We start from the raw sequence: 19,086 nt of genomic DNA, 5'->3' as shown, positions 1-19,086 counted from the left end.
CCTGTGTCCAGATTTTGACTTCAGGCCAGGTTAAATCCTGAGTAACTCCCCTCAAGTTACTCCAGATACACATCAGTGTCTCTGAGCTCAGAATCTAGGACCAGCAATGAGAGCCCCTCCTTATCTTTCCTTGTGAAGAATGACAAGAGCAGGTAAGAGCAGAGCTCCCCAGTGGCAAACCACTCGATCCATCACCCTTTCCAGACTCCTGAATGACAGAAGAGAATAATAACACTTTGCTCTTCTATAGTGCTCGTCCTCTGTGGATCTCCAAGCACTTTACAAAGGAAGGTGAATATCTTTAACCCCAGTTTACTGATGGGGAGCAGAAAAATTAAGAGATTTGCCTCAGGTCAGCAGCATGAACAGAACCCAGGTCCCCTGATTCCCAGTCTAGTGCACTATGCACTGGACTAGAAGATTAACTGGGGCTTTAGGAAAGCCAGTAAGGGGGGGTTCCAGGGCTCATCAAACCCTCCCCCCCCATCTCCTCTTTTCCCCGGTTTATGGCTCAAAGTTGCCCAGCACTCGTATGAGGAACGTGGGGGGAGGCGAAGCTTGGAAAAGAGAAAGAGGCCAGGCAAAGTTGATGGGAAGAATATAAAGTTCCCCTTTCTTTATAGTAGAAGGACACAGAATGGCTGCTTGAAGTGGCCCTACATTGACCGTATAGTGCACCACAGGACCTAGAGGGTGTGAGTCTAAAGCCAAGCTATTGTCCGGTCATAGTTCACTCTTACTGCAGGAGACGGCTTCCCCTGTCTCAGAGAGGGGGTGTGGGCAGTATGGGGGTTGTCCCTAACACTGGAGCCTAAGTCTGGCCACCTTGAGGGCACAATGTGTGCCACGCCTCTTGGCACAAGCGTTCCCCCAAATAAACCCCAGCAATTTCTCTGGAAACAATCCCAGTTAAGAGAGGAGCCCAGCCCCTCTGTGCCTGGGATGCCCCTTCCGGAGCTGCTCTCTCCTCATTGAACTCCTCCCTGCAGCCAGAAGCAAGAGGTGCTGGAGCTCTTGCCAGAGAGCTCATAGTCATCCACAGCTGGGGAAGTCCGGATAGTTCAGAGACACCTCTGAACATTGCAGGAAAGCATCAGAGCCCAGCCAAAGCCAAGCTCCCAAACTAGTGAGGTACATTGGCTCCCCAGCCTGGGTCTCACTATTCACTTTGGGCTACAGGCATCAGCATGAATTGAGCATGAGAAGAGGAGAGTGCAGTGTTCCCAGCTGCTGTGATCACCAGGGATGAAATGCACCCACGGAGGTAAGGTAAGCCCACGGAGTGCATTTCACCCAAAGAGGTGGGCACGAAGCTCTGGGAAATGCAAATGCTTCCAGCCAGGCACTTTCCCTGTTTCCATGTTGTACTTGCCCATCCATTTTCATTAACTTCCATTTCCGACAGCGGCACAGTTATTACTTACATCTCCTGGCGGACTCCTGGGCCAGCTCCAGCCGGTAAATGGAGAGACGGTTCACACCTCCGCAGATGTTGCTCTTCTCTCCCTTGCACTCCATGTTACATTCAGACTCGCTCACATTTAAGGCCTGGATTTTGTGTCCACAGTAACATTCTGCACCGAACTCCAACCCGGCGTACAAATAACCCCTGGAGGTAGAAACCACAGTCAGAGCAGCATCCCTTACACAGTGAAACAACAGAGACAGGCGGAAGGAGGAGCCTGGCCCAGGTAAACCTACTGGAAGTTAGTAGAGCTACTGGGGATCTGACCCCCTGAGTTCTTGCACCTGCCAGAGGGGACGGTTCAAAACCCTAAAGAGAGCAGTGGTGGGCGAGCAGTTCAAGAAGCTGGGAATGTCAATGTTCCCCAGTGCGGGACGTGTTTAATCTGGAAAGGGTTGAGGTTCCTCAGAGCCCACCGCACGAGACAGACGTGGTGGAAAGTCTCTCCTGCATAAATTCTCCCCTCCGCTCCACACAGTGGGTTGCAACTCTGATCCCTGGCTCTTGCTATCGGCCGAATCCTGAGTGGTGCTGACCTCTCCTGCTCACATTAGCAGGTCTCAAGATTTGGCCCTGTGTGTGCAGATTTCCCACGACTATCTGCAGCAGCCCTGGTTATGCACAGAGTTTCACGTGCAGATCTGCAAGGGGAATTTCGCTCAATAGCTGGTGGATTTTCCTTCCAAGTACTCTTGGGCTCTTCCCCGACACAGACCACAGGGGGAAGAGAAATATGCCCATCACAGGCACATCCCATTCCCGGTGGCCCTGGGGAGCACACTGCCCTGGCAGGTCGATGCTTGTCAAATCAAGAGGAGCTGCACTCAAAATAGGTGATGCAAAAACAGTTGCACAGTTTGGAAACCTCTATTAAGGCCAGTTTGACTTTCCTAAGCCTGGTCCTAACCTCTCTGATTTCAATGGGCTTTGGATCAGGCCCTCAATGGTGAACAACAGGTGCTGGGGAGAACACCCTGGATAAACTCTACCAGGAAGCCCCAAGTCACATCTGTTAACTCAGGCATCCAGATTGCACCAGGTGAGCCATTTAAACTGACCAGTGCACTATTTATCCAGTATTTAGCGAAACCAGGCATGATTCTGATCTCACTTCAACAGGAGCAAATCAGGAGTAATTCCTTTAAGGAAACGGAGTTACACCAGCGTCAACTGGGTGTGAGATCAGAATCAGACCCGTTGAATCAGAAGCAGGCCAGCCTGGAATCCATTGCTTGGCTGTTGCGTCAGTTAAGCTGGTACACTGATTAAGATACTGATAAGAACATAAGAATGGCCATGCTGGGTCAGACCAATGTTCCATCTAGCCCAGTATCCTGTCTTCCGACAGTGGCCAATGCCAGGTGCTTCTGAGGGAATGAACAGAACAGGGTAATTATCGAGTGATCCATCCCCTGTCGTCCAATCCCAGCTTGTGGCATTACCTGGATTCTGCTGCATTTAGAATTCTCCATAACAATTCAGCCACTCTAGAGTCAATCTAAATTGCTCCAAGTACTGGGCACAATGGGAGATCAGCTTGCCGCAAGCCATTTCAGGGTTCTGGTTGCCACAGCAGTCATGTTACAGCTAAAGTTCTCTGAACAAGAGTGTGTTTGATTTTTTTGGATGTGTGTGTCCATTGCTGATGATTTACTAGACACCAGCTGGAAGTAGCATCACTTTCAAAGAAAAAGTGCTTAGTGCATCTTATAGATCATAAAGCAAGAGACAGCAACATTACTTACAGGCAAAAAGGACATTATATGTGTTGCGGGTGAAATAACAAGACTTTCCAGGGCCTCAGAGTCAGAAAGCTCCACTAGTTGATACCGATTGGGTTTGAAAAGAAGAGATTGCAACATTATCTGAACCAGGAGTGGGCTTGAAAAGTGAACATAGAGATGAACCCCTTTGCCTTTAGAGACAAGGGTCAGAGCTTGCCACAGAAAATCGACTAGCATGAGGGGTGACACGGGTTCTCCAGGCAGAGCCAGTCATGCAGCAATTCTGCTGAGTAAGAGAGCTGCTGGGCAAACTCTCCGATTATTTTATTATTATCATTAGTTGTTGAATAGCAGGGCTGAGCTCAATGCTGTGTACAACACGGAGCTGAGAAGATCCCCGCACCTGGGACTTTACAATCCAAATAATCTTGTGGTGTATTGTGTGGCAACTCAGTCAAGAGACACACTGTCACTTCTCCAGTCACGCTGGTTCTTAGCACTCAGCCAGCAGCTGCACATGTGCAAAATTGCATGCACATGACCCTGCAGCTGCATTTGTCATCTGCAAACACCTGTGCGTGTCCCAACGCTGCATGCATCTTTTCAATTGTCTAACGGCTGCCCGGGGGTACATCTTAGCATTTGCACCCACGAACCCAACAGGAGGCAATGTTCCTTTCTAAGGTGCAGATGCTAACACTGGTGGACTCCCAGGCTGTGTAAAGGGCACACAGAAGCATTAGATGTTTTAGCAGGTGTTTGCCCCTGCAAAGGGCAGGCACAAGTCTGTGCCCATCCAGCCGGGTACTTGCACAACAGGCAGTGAGCTAGAGGTCCAGCTGCAGCTTTATCCCTGCATGTCCAATATAGTTTGGACCAATGGGTGATCATTCAGTTCCTATTCTGTCTCCCCGCCCTGCTGATGTGGCCGTTGCAAGGAAAGATTGCAGGGAGGAACCGGGGATCAGCGAGCAGGACTCCACTTGCTGTATCAATGGCTGCACTAATGGAAAAGCTCAAGAATGTCACAGGCATATGTAGGCTCCGCGTGCTGGGCTTTGGCCTCTCGACTTTACAGAAGACACAGGAGTGATAATGTCTGCTACGGAGCCTAGAGGAGGGATTATCTGGCAATATACAGACCCTCTTCAGTGCATTTCAAAGGCCCGGCAATGGAGGAGGTGGTGCGTGGAACGCTGAGTGGCTGGTGGAATGTTTAGAAGCAGCAAATTGTTTCCAAATTCCTTTCCTCGCTCTGTGTTAATGCATCCCTCCAGCTTTACATTCAGACAGGAACCTAGACAGCGCTTAGCTTAAAGTTCTGGTCAAAGGCATCACGGAAGGCGCCCCCATGTCTACTGATACTCGGATGTGAGCAATTAGGGTTCAATCCCCCCCTTCCCCATTATAGACTCCCTGGGTGACCTTGAATAAGGTCAGATTTTTAAAGCAATGCAAGCGTTTAAAGATGAAGATAGGTCCCTAGTGGGCTTTCAATAACTGGTTTCAATGGGCATTAGGTGCCTACCCTCTGTATCTTTAGATGCTCCAATTCCTTTAAAAATCTGGCACTTAAGATCTCTGGGCCTCAGTTGCCATCTGAAAAATGGGGCTAATGACACTTCCTTACCTCATCAGGGTGCTGGGAGGGTAAATATGTGTGAGATGCGCAGATATTATGGTAATTGAGGCAACGGAATCACATTATATATCTGGGACGATGCTCGGGGCAGAAGAGCTTTTCCAGGCCACATATGTAATAAAAGGTTTCAGACGTTCATTCACCTGGAGATCACTGTATTTTCCCCACCCTCTCCCCAAAACAAAAAGGGATTCAGGGGTGAGCGGCAATTACTGCTATTCAAAGGCCACACCGAGCAGCCTGGAAAGATGCCGGCTGTCTCATGTGAAACCACGTCACTAGCCTGTGTCTTGTGACTTGCAGCTTGGCCCACAGTGCAATCGTTGCACTAAAGGTGTATCCTCCAGGCCTGGAGATTGGGTCCTGGTTGGTTCTCATGCTGTGTAAAGGGGAACCCTGTGCAGAGAGCCAACGCGCGGCCTGTACAGCACTGGGCTGTACCCTGGGCTGAGGGCGTACGTGGCATTGAAGTGCCTGCTGCACAGGGTGAATTTCATCCAAAGCAAATGGGCCTAAAACCAGGGTAGTTTGGGGAGGTTGGAAAATCTGGTCAGTGGGTTTTGGTTTTGTCAGTGGGTGGTGCTCAGCGAAAGGGCCTCAGGCTCCCCTCTAATCAGGACAGCATTTTCATCCCAAATGAGAAACATCAACTGCCCTGGCCTTTTCCTGGTGAGAAAAATAGGATCTTTCAAAACATCCCGGGGGGGGGGGGGGATTTAAGGATGGGGGTGGAGTAGAGACAGAAGGAAAATGGCCAAGAAACTGGAGTGCTTGAGCCGACAAGAGAGAGACGCTGTTGATGTGCTGAAATTAATGAAGACGCTGTGTTCATTTACCACCCTACCGTTCGGCACAGTTGTCCTGGCAACGGAACACTGTCATCTTTTTGTAGTCGAAGAAGGACACGCCACGCAGCGCCCGTCGGCGAGTGTTGTCCACGTAGCAACCAATGTATTTTGCTGGGGAAAAGAAAGAGAAGAAGAATTCGGCTTGTTACGAGACTCCCAATGTCTCCCTCTCTCTCCGAATCCGAGCCTCTGGCTAAATATTATTTTTCACCTCTTCAACATGAGTTAGTTCAGCTGGCCTAGAAATGCAAGTCAAGGGGAGGGAGAGGGGGAGCAGGAATCCATCAGCGAAGCACCCCTGTAGGTGCAAGGAATGAATACACAGGCAAATAAAGCAGGTTCCTGAGAAGGAAGGGAAGCAAAATGAGTTTTTCAGAGCCCTGGAAGGCCGAATGCTTAACTCATTCACTTGTTTAACTCCAGTCGCTGCACGTCCGCAAAGGAACCATCACTAAAGAAATAGCCCATATTTCAGTGGGAGGTTCTGCTCTCCTCAGCAGCACTGGGCTCAGGGAAGGGGCTAAGGGGGTTGAATTTGGGGAGGTAATTTGCAACGTTGGGAAGCTGAGAATGCAGAGGCTAGAAACACAATCCAGACGGGGCCTGGTTCATGGCTGCGTTACTCTGGTTCCCGGCCGGCAGAACGCCATGGCCATTAGAGCCCTCCCAGTTGTGCAATCAGAACTTCTAAGCTGGGTTCTGGAGACAAACCTCCATGCACAACCCAGAATCCTGCTACTTGCTGTGCGTCCCGGCTCCATCCAGGGATGGGCACAGGGGGCTAAACATCCCAAGCCCAGTGCTGGTTCTCTCGATGCCATGCCACCCTGGGCATCCCCACAACCATTGCCACACGCAAAGTCCTCTCCGCGGGCCTGATCCAGAGCCCTGGAATTCAGTGGAAAGATTTGCTTTGCCTTCAGTGGGCTTTGGATCAGGTCCTGTATCATCATGTTGTGACTAGGGGCCAGACTGGGGCAGAATAACTCCCAAGACTGTCCAGTGTGCATAGGGAGTGCACCCCTGCTCCCCTCTCCACAGGCGTGGCCAAGCTGCACCCACCAAACCTTCTCCTTGCCTCTATGAGGGCAGGAAACATGACTGGGGCTTAGGGTTGCCAGCTGTCTGGTTTTTTATTGGGAAAGTCCAATCGAAAGGGAACCTATACAGTGTCCAGTCAGATGTACTGACCGGACACCAGAAGTCTGGTTACCGCGGGTGAGGGCGCACTGGGTCATCAACCCGTACCAGCTGGGACAGCCCCCTACCTGCATCTCGTGGGTAGGCAGGCTGTGTGTCAGGGGCTGCAGCTCCCATCCCAGCCCCGGAGCAGAGAGAGGCCAACCGGCGTGGGGAGGGAGGTGGAGAGGATCGAGCGACGAGGAAGGGTGAGAGGGGAGAGCAGTGAGCGACGGGGAGGAATGGAGAGAAGCGAGCAGGGGCGTGGCCTTGGGGAAGAGGCAAATCAGGGGCGGGGTTTCGGGGAAGAGGCGGGACCGGGGGAGGTTCTGGCGCTCCTGCTGTAGTGTCCGGTTTTCAGAAATTAGAAAGTTGGCAACCCTACTGGAGCTGCTCCTTATAAGTGGAGGATGTAGGAAGACTCCTTATCCCTCCCCCACACACACACACACACACGTGCACACACACAACACACACACACAAACCACGGACCAGGCGCAGTGCAACCCTAAATGGTTACCTGCTGTTTGTTTCAATAGAGATGATTCCACTGCTAATGGGGTGACGGGCACTACACTAGATGGGTAGCACAGAGAACTGCAGGCGTTGCCATTTCACAGCTGTTGGCTTCTCTTTCTGAACAGACTTTTCTTCCCTTTGAGGTTTTGGGGACAAGTTCCCCTTTCCATCTGCAGAATCCCAGCCCTGTGCACGGTCATTAGCATCTCGGCTGCTTTCTCTGCCATTGTTCAGCGTTGGATTTCCCCCTCTCATTCTCTTTCAGGGATCAGCTTCTGGGGGAGGGGGCATGCAAAGGGCAATTGACTGGCAGGCTCTGCTGCTTTGCTGCTGGCAAAACTGCAACGCTTGGCTGCTGTGATTTGCGCTGCTCAGGATTGCCAAGAAATGGGATGTCTTCACACACTGCCCGACATGAGCCGCGTAGCTCTGTCCGTCTTTTCCCTTGTTCTGAAGTTCTCCTCGCTGTCCTCTCCTCTTCCCTGCTCCTTTCAGGTCGGGGATTACCTTGCTCACAGAGTTTAATGACAGAACATTGCCTGGCTCCAAATCACTCGGCGGGTTTTCCTTCCCCTGATTATGTAGCTAAGTGCTTTGCCAGCCAGCCGAAGGTGCACCCTGCAGGCAAAGGGAAACGGGTCTACCTCCAAGACGCACCACGGAAATAGGTGAGGGTGTGATAATAATAGGCCTCATTCCACCACCCCCCTCAAGTGTGCTCGTGTAAACCAGGAGTAGCTCCATTCTCGTCCATGGAAGTACTGGTGTACATGAGAGGAGAATCAGGCTACGGCCTGTGTCCCAGGATGAACCACAGAAACAGGTCCAGTGGCAAGTGGATGCAACGCCTGGGATGTGTAGCTCACGATGCAGTACAGGAATAGGCAGGGGACATGAACACAGAGTGGGCAGTTCCAGCTGAGCTACACTTGGTGCAAGAACAGAGAGGCAGCAAAGGCAGCTTCATACAGTGTGGCACCTCCCTCTGTTCTTGGCCTGGCCCCCAGCATAAGTTAGATCAGCCTCAAGGCTGCTCTAAATTACACTTAACTTCAACAGCCCCTATTCTATTATATTGTATATCTAAGCTTGGAAGGATTAGATTTTTATTGGTCAATGTCAGTCAACGCTGATTTTACCAAGCACATGCAAACCGATGAAAAATATCTCCATTGATAATCATCTACATTTACAGAGAGGCAAAGTAAAAAAAAAATGCCGCTTGAGAACTTAGAGTTTGATTTAAGGACTTTTACTTGGTATATTTTGACAGGGGATGTTGACAATTTGTGTTTTAACAGTTCTACAGCTTTAACTTTTTCAATTTCAATGTCTGCTGTCATTAAATAATTATTGTCTGACCCACCCCCAATTTCCCGTGAAAATTTAAATAGATCAAAATTGTATGTGCAACTATTAATATTTAAATGGATAAAAAATGCTTACAAATAAACATCAATATTATACTTTGAAATTATATTTTAAAAATTGAATCTATATAGGTTCTTGTACTGCATTCACCTCTGTAGTGTCTGAGAGCCGGCCAGTAGAAAATACATTGCAGCAGCTGAGACTAGCCAAAGCAGAGAAGTGCTCCAGCTATATCCCCTAGGGCAGAGGGTAAAGAGGAGGACAATGTCAGGCTGGCTATGTAAATTGGACACAACCTGGGCAAGCCCTACGCTCAGGTATTTCCCAGTGGAAAGCCCCTTGGAATTAATGCTGCCGGAATGGTGTGAAGGGGCCAAAGGGCTACACACAATTGAGCTTTGGTTCCTTATTTCAGGCACAACGTAAGGATGGGTGTGAAGACAGGTCCTGTATCCCAAGGTTCGGCATGGGGCACATAGCCAGGTGCTGTCTCTTCCTTGTGGGTCTGCAGATCATGCCACAGCTATACAGGTAGAGCAGGACACTTTCCAGTATTTGCATTCTCTCTCCTCTGTTTCCCCCCGTTTTCACCCATTTCTATGGGCAAGCCTGTGGCTACGGGATTCAATTCTGGCTCTGAACAGTAAGTGTGAATTTTGGAGAGTCTAGGGCAAGCCCCTTGCCTGAAGAGGGCACTTCCAGTAGCTGCAGGCACAAGCTAATTGCGGGTGTTTCGGCTCAGCTTATCTTTGCTGCTCCCCGCTCTTTACTCTCTCTAGCAGCCTGACAGCACTATCTATCAGGGGACGAATTCTCTTTTTACCTATCAGCTAACAATATCCCAGGTCATTCAGAGCAAAGGCTCCTTGTATTTGCAGAGTGAACCGTTGTTTCAGGGCTAATTCATACAAACCATAAGCTATATACTATATAATTAGCACAGTCCTTTCAAGGACTTGCCTTACATTAAAAAAAAAATACGGCCAAGAAGATGGCTCAATCCATCATGTTTAGCACCAGTCAGTTGATTCTCCGCATCCCAGATTGAGGCACAATACCTAGCACTTCAAGTGAGAGAGCCGAGACAACACGGCAGAGATGCTTAGGAAATTAGTGCCAGCAGGCACGGCGAATACTTGGAATCAGATGGTGAGGCTGGGGCTGGTCCCCCACCTACTGTGCACAAGTCCCATCAGCACCACAGAGCTACAGCAGATAAATCACAGAGTGCAGGTGTAACCCTCTGGTGAGCATGTGTCAAAGGACCCCCACCGTGCCGCTTGGCAGAGGAAATGCATCGTTACAGCCCCGATGGCTGTAACAAGCATGGCTTTTTTAGCGCAGGCTTTTAGCATTGGAGGTCGCCAGTTCAATTCCTGGCCTGTCAGCTAAGATGGCAGCCGTCACACATGCTTGGGCAAAGACGTCTTTGGAACAAAGTCATCAGTGCTAACAACGAAAGACCCCCCCCACCTCCCCCCACTGATGGCAGCAGGCTTGGGATTAAACCCAGGTTTTACCCCATCAAAGTCAACAGAAGTCTTTGCCTCAGCAAGGACTGAGTAAAAACCCACTCAGGTCTTCGGGATTTGGCCCTGCCTGTTGGTTTCAAATGCTGCGCTGTGCAACTTAAATCTTGCACCTACAAAAAGATCCGTCCATTGTTTTTCGATTTGCATGTAAAAACTACATGATTTCCCTGATGGAAAAGCAGCAATTCTTAAAATTACAGTAAAGTCATCATATTTTTTCATAAGTTTACGCATAAACCATGGCTAACTTTAGAACGGAAGTCTCACTAGTAGAAAAAATGCTCTTACTAGAAGGGCTTGGAAGAAGAAAAACAGGAAAAGAGGATAGAATGGTGGTGAATCAAATGAATTTTAAAATACTGAAGAAGGGTCAGATTCTGAACAAGGACATAAATCAGCACCGGCCTATTGACATTAGTGGAGCTATGCTGAGCTACACCAACTGAGGATCTGGCCCCGACTGTATGAAGCAGCTTTCCACATCAAGGGCTGAGATGGCAATAAATTGCGAGGAGAAACCGAGGCGCCTCTCGGTCTTTGCTTTTTATTTTTATTGGTGCATTTGATTGTCACCAGATCTGCTGGCTCAGCCTCTCGAGGAGGACGTTGTGCGCTGGGCAAAAGGGTGAAATTAACCTGATTGCTGGGTGACATTTCCTGTAAGGGGGCATTTGCTTCCTAGTCTTTTTTACCTTGAGTTAACTGATTGCCGCTTAGCTCAGGGCCGTTTGCGCCTTGGTAGAAGCAGGTGTGGACATTCTCCAAACATTTGTTCCAGGATACAAACGTGTGTGTTTTACACGAGGCTTGGGGAGGGAACAGGGAGTCAGGGAAAGGCAATGTGCTTGGTGCTCCATCTTGCACGCCGCAGAGAATCACAGAGATGCTCGAGGGCCTAATGCACAAGGAAGGAAGCCCACTCCGTCTTTCACTCTGCAACATGGAGCTCTTCAGAAACAGGGCATGGAGCCCAGGAGTTTCTAAAGTGTAAGGAAGTCAGGCCCGGAATTCTGTTAGGTGGGGCTTTCTGTTCTCATGCATCCCTACAACAATCTCTAGACGCCAAGATCTATCCTGAAGTGAGGTCTGATTCCCCCTAGCCTAGCATGCACAAGGACAAATGCTAGCAATGGACATAAAGTTACCTCGCCCTTCTTAAAATACAGCCACAGCATTTGACTCTGACCTCCTGTGGCCGGAGATGTATTTGCTTTTCTTTGTTCTAAAGGCAAGAAGTGGCTTGGGCAGGTGGAGAAGCTGGAGGCAGCTGGACCAGGCAGATAGGAAAGGTCAGAATTATTGGACAATGCAAAAGGAAGTGGGAGACACACGGGGCCAGGGAGAGAGAAAGGAGAGCAGGAGCAAATCTGCAGTAGGCAGAGTAATCTCTGTGCTAGCAGCATCATGCACATCCTGTTCTCGCTGCATCATGCAGTGACAATCCAGGGCTTATGATGCTCTTAAAGGAATGTCAGGTTGGTCATGCCCAACAAAGGAAATTTGCTCCCTGCTACAAGCCATTGTTCGTGAGCAAATATTTCCCCCCTCCAAGACTTTAATTAAATGTTTACATTGGTTTTAAGTTATGATGAGTAGAAAAGCATTAGATACTTTATGTATCTTGTGCATCATCATGCAAACACGGATTCATATGAAGAACTTTACTCATGAATGAAGCCAATAGGCTACTCATCTGAGTAAAGTTATGCAGGACTGGGGCCTGGATGATGTTGTACAAAGGCAACATGTTCCACTTGTGCAGGGCACTATCCCTAGTGTGAACTAGGGGACAAGTTTCCAAAGGGATGTTATTCCAACCTCTCATTCTACAGCCAGGGTTTTTTTGTTCACAATTATTTTTTACAGCCAACTCTGCACATGGAATCCTGTGTGCAAGTGTATTTAGTTAAGTCACTGTAGGCGTAATCAAAGGAAGACAGTTTCTGTCCCAGGCACTAGACACCTTTTATGAAAAGCTACGTGGCACACAGCACATTTGTGAAGGTGGCTGTGTATTGTCACATCTACCCTTACAAACACAGGCATGCTTCAGTGGAAGTGGAGGGGCATTTGATCAAGCCCACAGGCTTGCAGCATTTAATCAAGAAGTCCTAGTTACTCTTCCATCTGTGTAAAGGTTGATACTTCCAGCTCAGGATTTATATGGGTCATGAATAATGCATTGTGGGGACCATTACACTTGCCTGCACACCTCATAGATTCCAAATAATGAGGCTGCCGAAGGTCTGGGTGTCTCTCTCGGGGTTGCATATCTGCTGCATTAATCACCAAAGAGAAGCCCACGGCGTAGCTTTATGTAGCACCGTGGAAAGGGAGGGAGGAAAGAGAGCATGAGCTAGTGGCCGTCACAAACACGGGGGAGCTCTGAATTCCACAGGGAAGGTGGGTAGAGTATGACAATCCGGCCATTAAGTGGGTTGCCAGCTGCTATATCCTTTAGGAAATAAAGCTGGATTCTGCAAAGGGGCCTAAAGGCATGAGATGCCCAACTCCTGTTGAGCTCTTGAGCTGGTGCCTAACTCCCTTGGGACCCTTGGAGAACCCCCCTCAGAAACTCTGCTCCCCAAAAGCAGAGCTGTCTCCAAGTTGGAAACAAGGGGGAGGAGGAATTTGTATGACAGTAACATCTAGAGGGCTCAACTGAGCTCAGTGCTTACATATCATGCGAGGGAGTCGCTGCCCCGAAGAGCTTACATCTGAAGAGACAAGACACAGACAAAGAACAGGAGGGGAAAGCGAAGTGAAGCCATTTGCCCAAGGGCCATGCATCCGAGCAAGGAACAGAAGACAGGTGTCCTGACTTCCAGCCCAGTGCCCCTCCACTGGACCACGCTGCCCCCACAGGAAAAGTGATAATCTGTCAGCGCTGGTCACGCCTGACAATAAAACATGGCCGACTTTGGAGGAGGCCCAGCGTGTAGACGCCTGGGTAGCTCACAGGCAGCATCCGTGCAGGTGCTTCAGTGAAAAGCCAGACTGCTCGGCATGCAAACTAGCATATAACGTAGTGCCTAATGTCTGTGCCGCCATCAGACTCCTGACAAATGTCAATCATTCCCCACACTGACTAGGCAACTGGCGAAGGAATAATGGAGTCGGAAGGAGCTTAATGTGGCTCAAGTACACATGGGAGAGCGGCAAGAGGCAATACAGCTCGGAGAACATCTGCACACTGCACCTGCAGAGCCGTTGCTTTCTCTTTTAAGTCGAGCTGTTCAGCAAAACATCCTGTTTGTTTGTTTGCTTTTTAAATATATGCTCTGAGTATAACGTGCCTCAGACACGATGGTGCAGAGAGCTGCAAGCCATCTAGGAGAGGTACTTAAAGCAGAAGAAGAATCAATACAGATAGCGGACAAGATGTGGGAGTCTTACACTAAGGAGGTTTTCTTTCCTCTACAAAAGGGATTAAACTGAAGTCCTTTCTGTTCTGCTTCTCGATTCTTCACTAAGATCTATAGGGCAGTATCTGTCAAGAAGGCCTTTAATACAGGAGCAGAAGAGATACCATATGTGCATGTAGTCTTGCCTCAGTAATGGCCAATATCCAGAGGACAGCAAAAAAAGAAAATGTATCTGACGATGTTCAGTGCTGTGTTTGGTTGTTGTTTTGGGGGGGGGGGCGGGCGAATTGCATCCTGGCTTCCACACCCCATCTGCTGTGAAGTGTGCCAGGGATCGAACACATGATCATGGCTGCACGCAGGAGCTGAAAATGTTAAGGGTGGTCTTGAAATTAACCAGACCAGCTTTGATGAACTCCTTCACCGGGAAGTCCACACACTGACTACCTGCTGTCTACTGAAACCTGTTTCTGCTTGTTCTGACTGTACTGCTCTTTAACGTCAAGCCAGGCTAGAAGGAGCTTTCCGGTTCTCAGCAGATGTACTTTGTCTGAGTCCATGAAATCTCTCCGTGCTACCTTTCAATGGGAGAGGCCAGCACCTCTCACAGTTACCCACGCTTTTTGTGTTTCCCTTTTCTTTCCTCTAGAGAGTTGTTGATTTGCATTTGAAACCTGTTCATGAATCAAATAACAGTGCAAGCAGCTGCTATTAGCAAAAATAGAAAGATGGGCCTAGAGATGTATTTTATTTGGCAGTGAGGGCAACACAAACCTCATCCCACTATAAAAGTGCACAAGGGATAGCTTTCTCCTTTGTCTGGTTCATGTTGGTCTGGAGAAAGGGACCGGGTTGTCAGACTGAAGTCCTCTGTTTATTCACCAAAAAGGTACATCAACAAAGCAAGCTTCCCCCCATGCTGTCCTCCTAATATACTGATTCCTGACCATGGGGAAAGGGGTGGATTTCAGTCTGAATGGCCCATTCAAGTCCTTGACTTCTCTGATGAGACCGGGCCTATTTTGTACCAAATGAGGGGGTAATTTTTATGGTCATCTGCCTATAAGGAACTTAATGGACATAATACAACTCCTTTCCCCTGGGTCAGAAAACAGACTGGATAATAGCTTCTGATCATTACAGACCATGGCCACATTCAAACCTGCAATGTGGAAGTTAGACTTCTTATGCCAATACAGATCCGCTGAGCCAGGAAGTCACCCAGAACGTGCTATCTTTTAAAAAACAATAAGGCAGCTAGCATGGACGAGGTATGGTCACCTCTATATCTCTAGCCATGTGTCTTTCTTTCTGTCATGCATTTTTATGCAGCTGAAGAACTGAGCGGGAGTTAATTTCGGTTCCGTCCATAGGAAATTATAGTTACAATACCAGTAAGTTGGGGGAAAAGTCTGCAAAGCAGGGACAAAAACGACACTGAGCTAATTTTAACAGGCAGAAAATGAGGCTGCAGCACTGGGACAATTACCATTTGGTTTGAAGCTCAGCAGAGACCTTGGTGCCTTCGCCTCGTCTGTCTGGCATCCATGAGTGCTGCATGCTGAACCCGTCACGATACAGTTTCATTGCAGACACAATGCTGCATTCTGCCAACTCCGAGCATCTCAATGTGAGCCGCTTGTTCACGGCAGGGTGTCATGGGGAAAGCTGCTCGAAATGGCTGATGGGACAATACACAGTTCCCTAACACAGTCATTGCAGCCTCGGGGAGCTCACATAGAGTTGCTAGAGCTGGGTCATAGATTGGTGTATCCTCAATGAGGGATTTCTCAGATCTGCCAGAAGTGTATTTTCTGTCACTACGCCATCTCTCCTGTCGAAAGGCAGAGTGAAATAGGCCGGCACTATCACAGCATGACCTCTGCCTTCTGAGATGAACAGCAGTGCTCCCACACACATAGACAGGGCCCTGGGTGTAATGAACACTCAATTCCGTCTGGATACAGACTGCATTCAGGTAGCATCTCCTGCTTCCGGTATCGTTGGAACTGTTGAAAACTGCTTGGGGAAAGCATTGCTTTGAGTCGCTGTAAAAGTGATAGAGTCGATCTTCTATTAGGCCTGAACTGGCTGTGGGGAAGTTTGTAAGAGACCTGGCACCTGCAAACACTTACTTCAAAGAAATGCTCTTTTTGGTCTCTCTTTTTATTTTATTGATGTATTTCACAAAACCTTTACTTTCCCAAGGCTGGCGAATCAATATATTTTATGGAAATGTACCAATTGTCCCAGATCTTTGTCTAATAATAATGGATGGATTCACATATCTTAAATTAAGTTGAAAGAGAAACCTTTATTTGAAAGGAAGAAAAAGTTTTAATGGCCGAAATGTAAATTTGTCTGTCACTTTAATGGAGGTGGAGGTCCTGAGATGGTGTAGATAGACAACCACATTTCATGTCCAAAGCATGATATAGGGGAGAAAATAGGCTGCAATACGGCAGATATTTTTAACGGTGAGAGTAATGAACCATTGGAACAATTTACCAAGGGTCGTGGTGGATTCTCCATCACTGGCCATTTTTAAATCAAGACTGGATGTTCTTCTAAAAGATCTACTCTGGGAATTATTTTGGGCAGTTCTCTGGTCTGTGTTACACAGGAGATCAGATGGGATGATCACAATGGTCCCTTCTGGCCTTGGAATCTACAAATCTTGCACTCAATCATGTAAATTGCCAGTAGGATCAGAATCAGGCCAGCCTAGGTGATGGAGTGATATCTGCAAAATCGCACTTGCATCAGAACTGCTATGGCGATGCCAGGAAGGCCCCAGTATCAGGGGACCGTGAAGGTGCCTTAAAGTAACCTTTCTGCTCTGTTCCTGAGATGCAGCTATTTCTCCTTGACCGCAGGTCAGTATCTGGTCCTGTGTGTCTCTAAGGTGCGTTACACCGCAGGTTGCAATTCAAACACCCCTTAGAAAGCTTTTCAAAGAAGGGTTCTCACCCCCAACATTTTTTATATTTAAAAGACACAGTATCCTACAAGAATGGACCCTACAGCTTGTGATGTTGTTACCATAGCGGTCTGAGTCATGACCGTACCGCACTAAAATATTTTTTTCTATCCCCAGACAAAGATGAGATTAAGATAGTGTGAAAAGGTTAAAAGTATGTATCCGTAAAGTCAGCGTGAACATGTGCCAAGGATGTTGAAATAGTCTCAAAACTAAGTATTACAAACTCAGGATATTTAGAGTGCAAGAAATCCAAGCATGTAAGGAAAACCCAGTTAAAGCACCCAAACAACCTTAACTCTGCCCCATAATGAGGCCATGTGGGGAGAAACAGCATGAAAAAAAATCTAGTGCGCCTTTAAAAATCTGGAACCACATATACTAAAATGCCTTTATCATCATTGTATGGTTACTGCATTGGGTCAGTACAGGGCAGAGTTAAGATTGTTCTAGGACAAAGAATAGTACTTGTGGAACGTGTCAGTGGATGGGGATAGAGTTGAATACATAATTCATAAGAAATGGTTTATTGGACAAATTTAGCCTTTTTCAAAGTGATCTGCAAGCAAATAAGAATCGCCTTAAACATATTCATTATTGGAAGTGATCTAACATTTTGAAAACTCTGTGGATTGATTATTAACAGGCTTCTGATGGTATTCAGTATACACCCTATAAGCTAGTCATGTTGGCTAGTCACGATTGGTCAGATATGTCAAGTCACATATATTGCTTATGGTCCCTGATTGGATGCTTTTTGGTTGTGACAGGTGTATTTTTTCTGTTCCCCGATTGGATGAGCTGTGTGCTAACATGCACACCTGAGAAATTAGGTTTCCAGGAACAGCCACGCATCGAAACTTCACACCTGTTTCCCGCACACATTCATGCCAGCAAAACTCGGTCTCTCCATTGTTAGTGGGACTGGGAAAGAGTACGCAGAACGGGGCGAACGGGGCTGGGGTGGATTCATTTAAACATTCAGAGGAATAGTCAGGGAAAATATATTGCACTATTCAGCCAGCTCTAATTATGAATGAGAATATTGTTGAAGACTAGGGAAGCTCTGGTACTCAGGTAATACATTGTGCACCAGTTACCCGAGCCAGTCAAAATTAAAGCAGGCAGGCACCCACGCTAGATGCTTTGTCTGGGGTATTGTATCACCACTAATAAGTGTGGCCGGCATAATTCTCATTGCCTTCGCCTTTTCTTTTCTAATCAGAGACAAAATACATGCTCTGCTGAAAAGCTACATTGCAGATGAGAGTCACGTGACATGTTTGTTCAGCGAACTGAGCCTACAGCCATTTCTTGGGACGATTTTTTTTTTTTAAAGGAAGAAAAAAAGCAATTTCCCAAGTGCTGGGTGGGTAGTCAGCTATTTGGTAATCTGTTAATGTAACGTTTATTAATCTGTTTTGACGGGCGATGTGCAGTTTACTGATTAGGACAGGAGTCGCCCGAGGCACGCAACTCTGAACATATCTCCGATTTGCTCTTGAATGTGCAGAAGTCAAATGGTTTCTTTAAAACACTTTCCTGAATCCTACAGGGGTCAAGTCCCTTTTATCTCTGGGTTTGTTTAGTTACCCCTTACTTCACGGCGACGGCGTCAGAGCCCTGTCTTGGGCCTAGACCTAGAGCAAACCTGTTAGCCTCAGGTGAGCAGGGACCCTAGTTGTCCATCAGCAGGGATGTGGCCACAAGTACTGGGATTCAAAGACACACAGACAAATACCGTTTACGTTCAGTGTCTCCTTTCAAGTGGAGCCTTTGACCTTGCTTATAGCCTAGACTCAACCTCCTCCTAACTATGGATTCCCAGCTGTAGCTTTGACGTGGGAATCCTGCTGTGGTGAGATCATCCCATGTCCAGGCCGGTCGGTAGAACCTATTTGACAGCAGTGGAATTACTCTGGATTTGTTCCTGTGACACTGAGATGAGAATCTGGCCAATTAATGATAGTATTCATGTATTTATTGGCTGCCGGGGTAATCGGGATGATTTACAGGGCAAATTACAAGTCAAGAAGCCTATATCTGATCTCGGACTGGTTTTAAACCAGTGCTGTCTTCACTGGAGTTACTCTGATTTACTCTGAATTAACTGATCCAAATCTAGACCCAGTCCTGAGGCGCTTGAAGCATAGTGTCACAGACCACAGACCCATCGGACTAGAGCCTCAGAGGGTGCAAATTAGTGTAACTCAGCTGAAGTTAATGGCCTGGATCTGGCCCATAGAATGTGGAGCCAACTGGGGGCAAATCACAGAAGGGGGACTTGGTTCTTTCTATACATTTTTCCCCAATGGGAGCAGTGGAGACACACACCCTAAGTAGTCTGAAGATGGAGCCTGATACATTTATGAACAGAATAATCTGACCTCTTTGCCTGTGTTCCTGTATACTTCCATAGTGATTTGACCCCATCATTCCCATGCGCCAAGCACATATTTTT

General features: G+C 47.8%; 1 protein-coding gene across 1 annotated transcript in view; it reads right to left on the bottom strand.

Annotated features, from left to right (window-relative positions):
* Nucleotides 1–19,086, bottom strand: part of WSCD2 (WSC domain containing 2) — a 78,071-nt gene that overhangs the window by 48,359 nt on the left and 10,626 nt on the right. The window contains exons 2-3 of the mRNA XM_065417895.1: nt 5,676–5,790; nt 1,425–1,609 (exon numbers count right to left, since the gene is read on the bottom strand). Of these exons, the coding sequence (XP_065273967.1) occupies nt 1,425–1,609; nt 5,676–5,790 (300 nt within the window). The remainder of the gene's footprint in view (nt 1–1,424; nt 1,610–5,675; nt 5,791–19,086) is intronic.

This window comes from Emys orbicularis, chromosome 16 (genome assembly GCF_028017835.1).
Source record: "Emys orbicularis isolate rEmyOrb1 chromosome 16, rEmyOrb1.hap1, whole genome shotgun sequence".
NCBI lineage: Eukaryota > Metazoa > Chordata > Testudines > Emydidae > Emys > Emys orbicularis.
The sequence above is the reverse complement of the archived record's forward strand: the minus strand, read 5'-3'. Positions and strand labels throughout refer to the sequence as shown.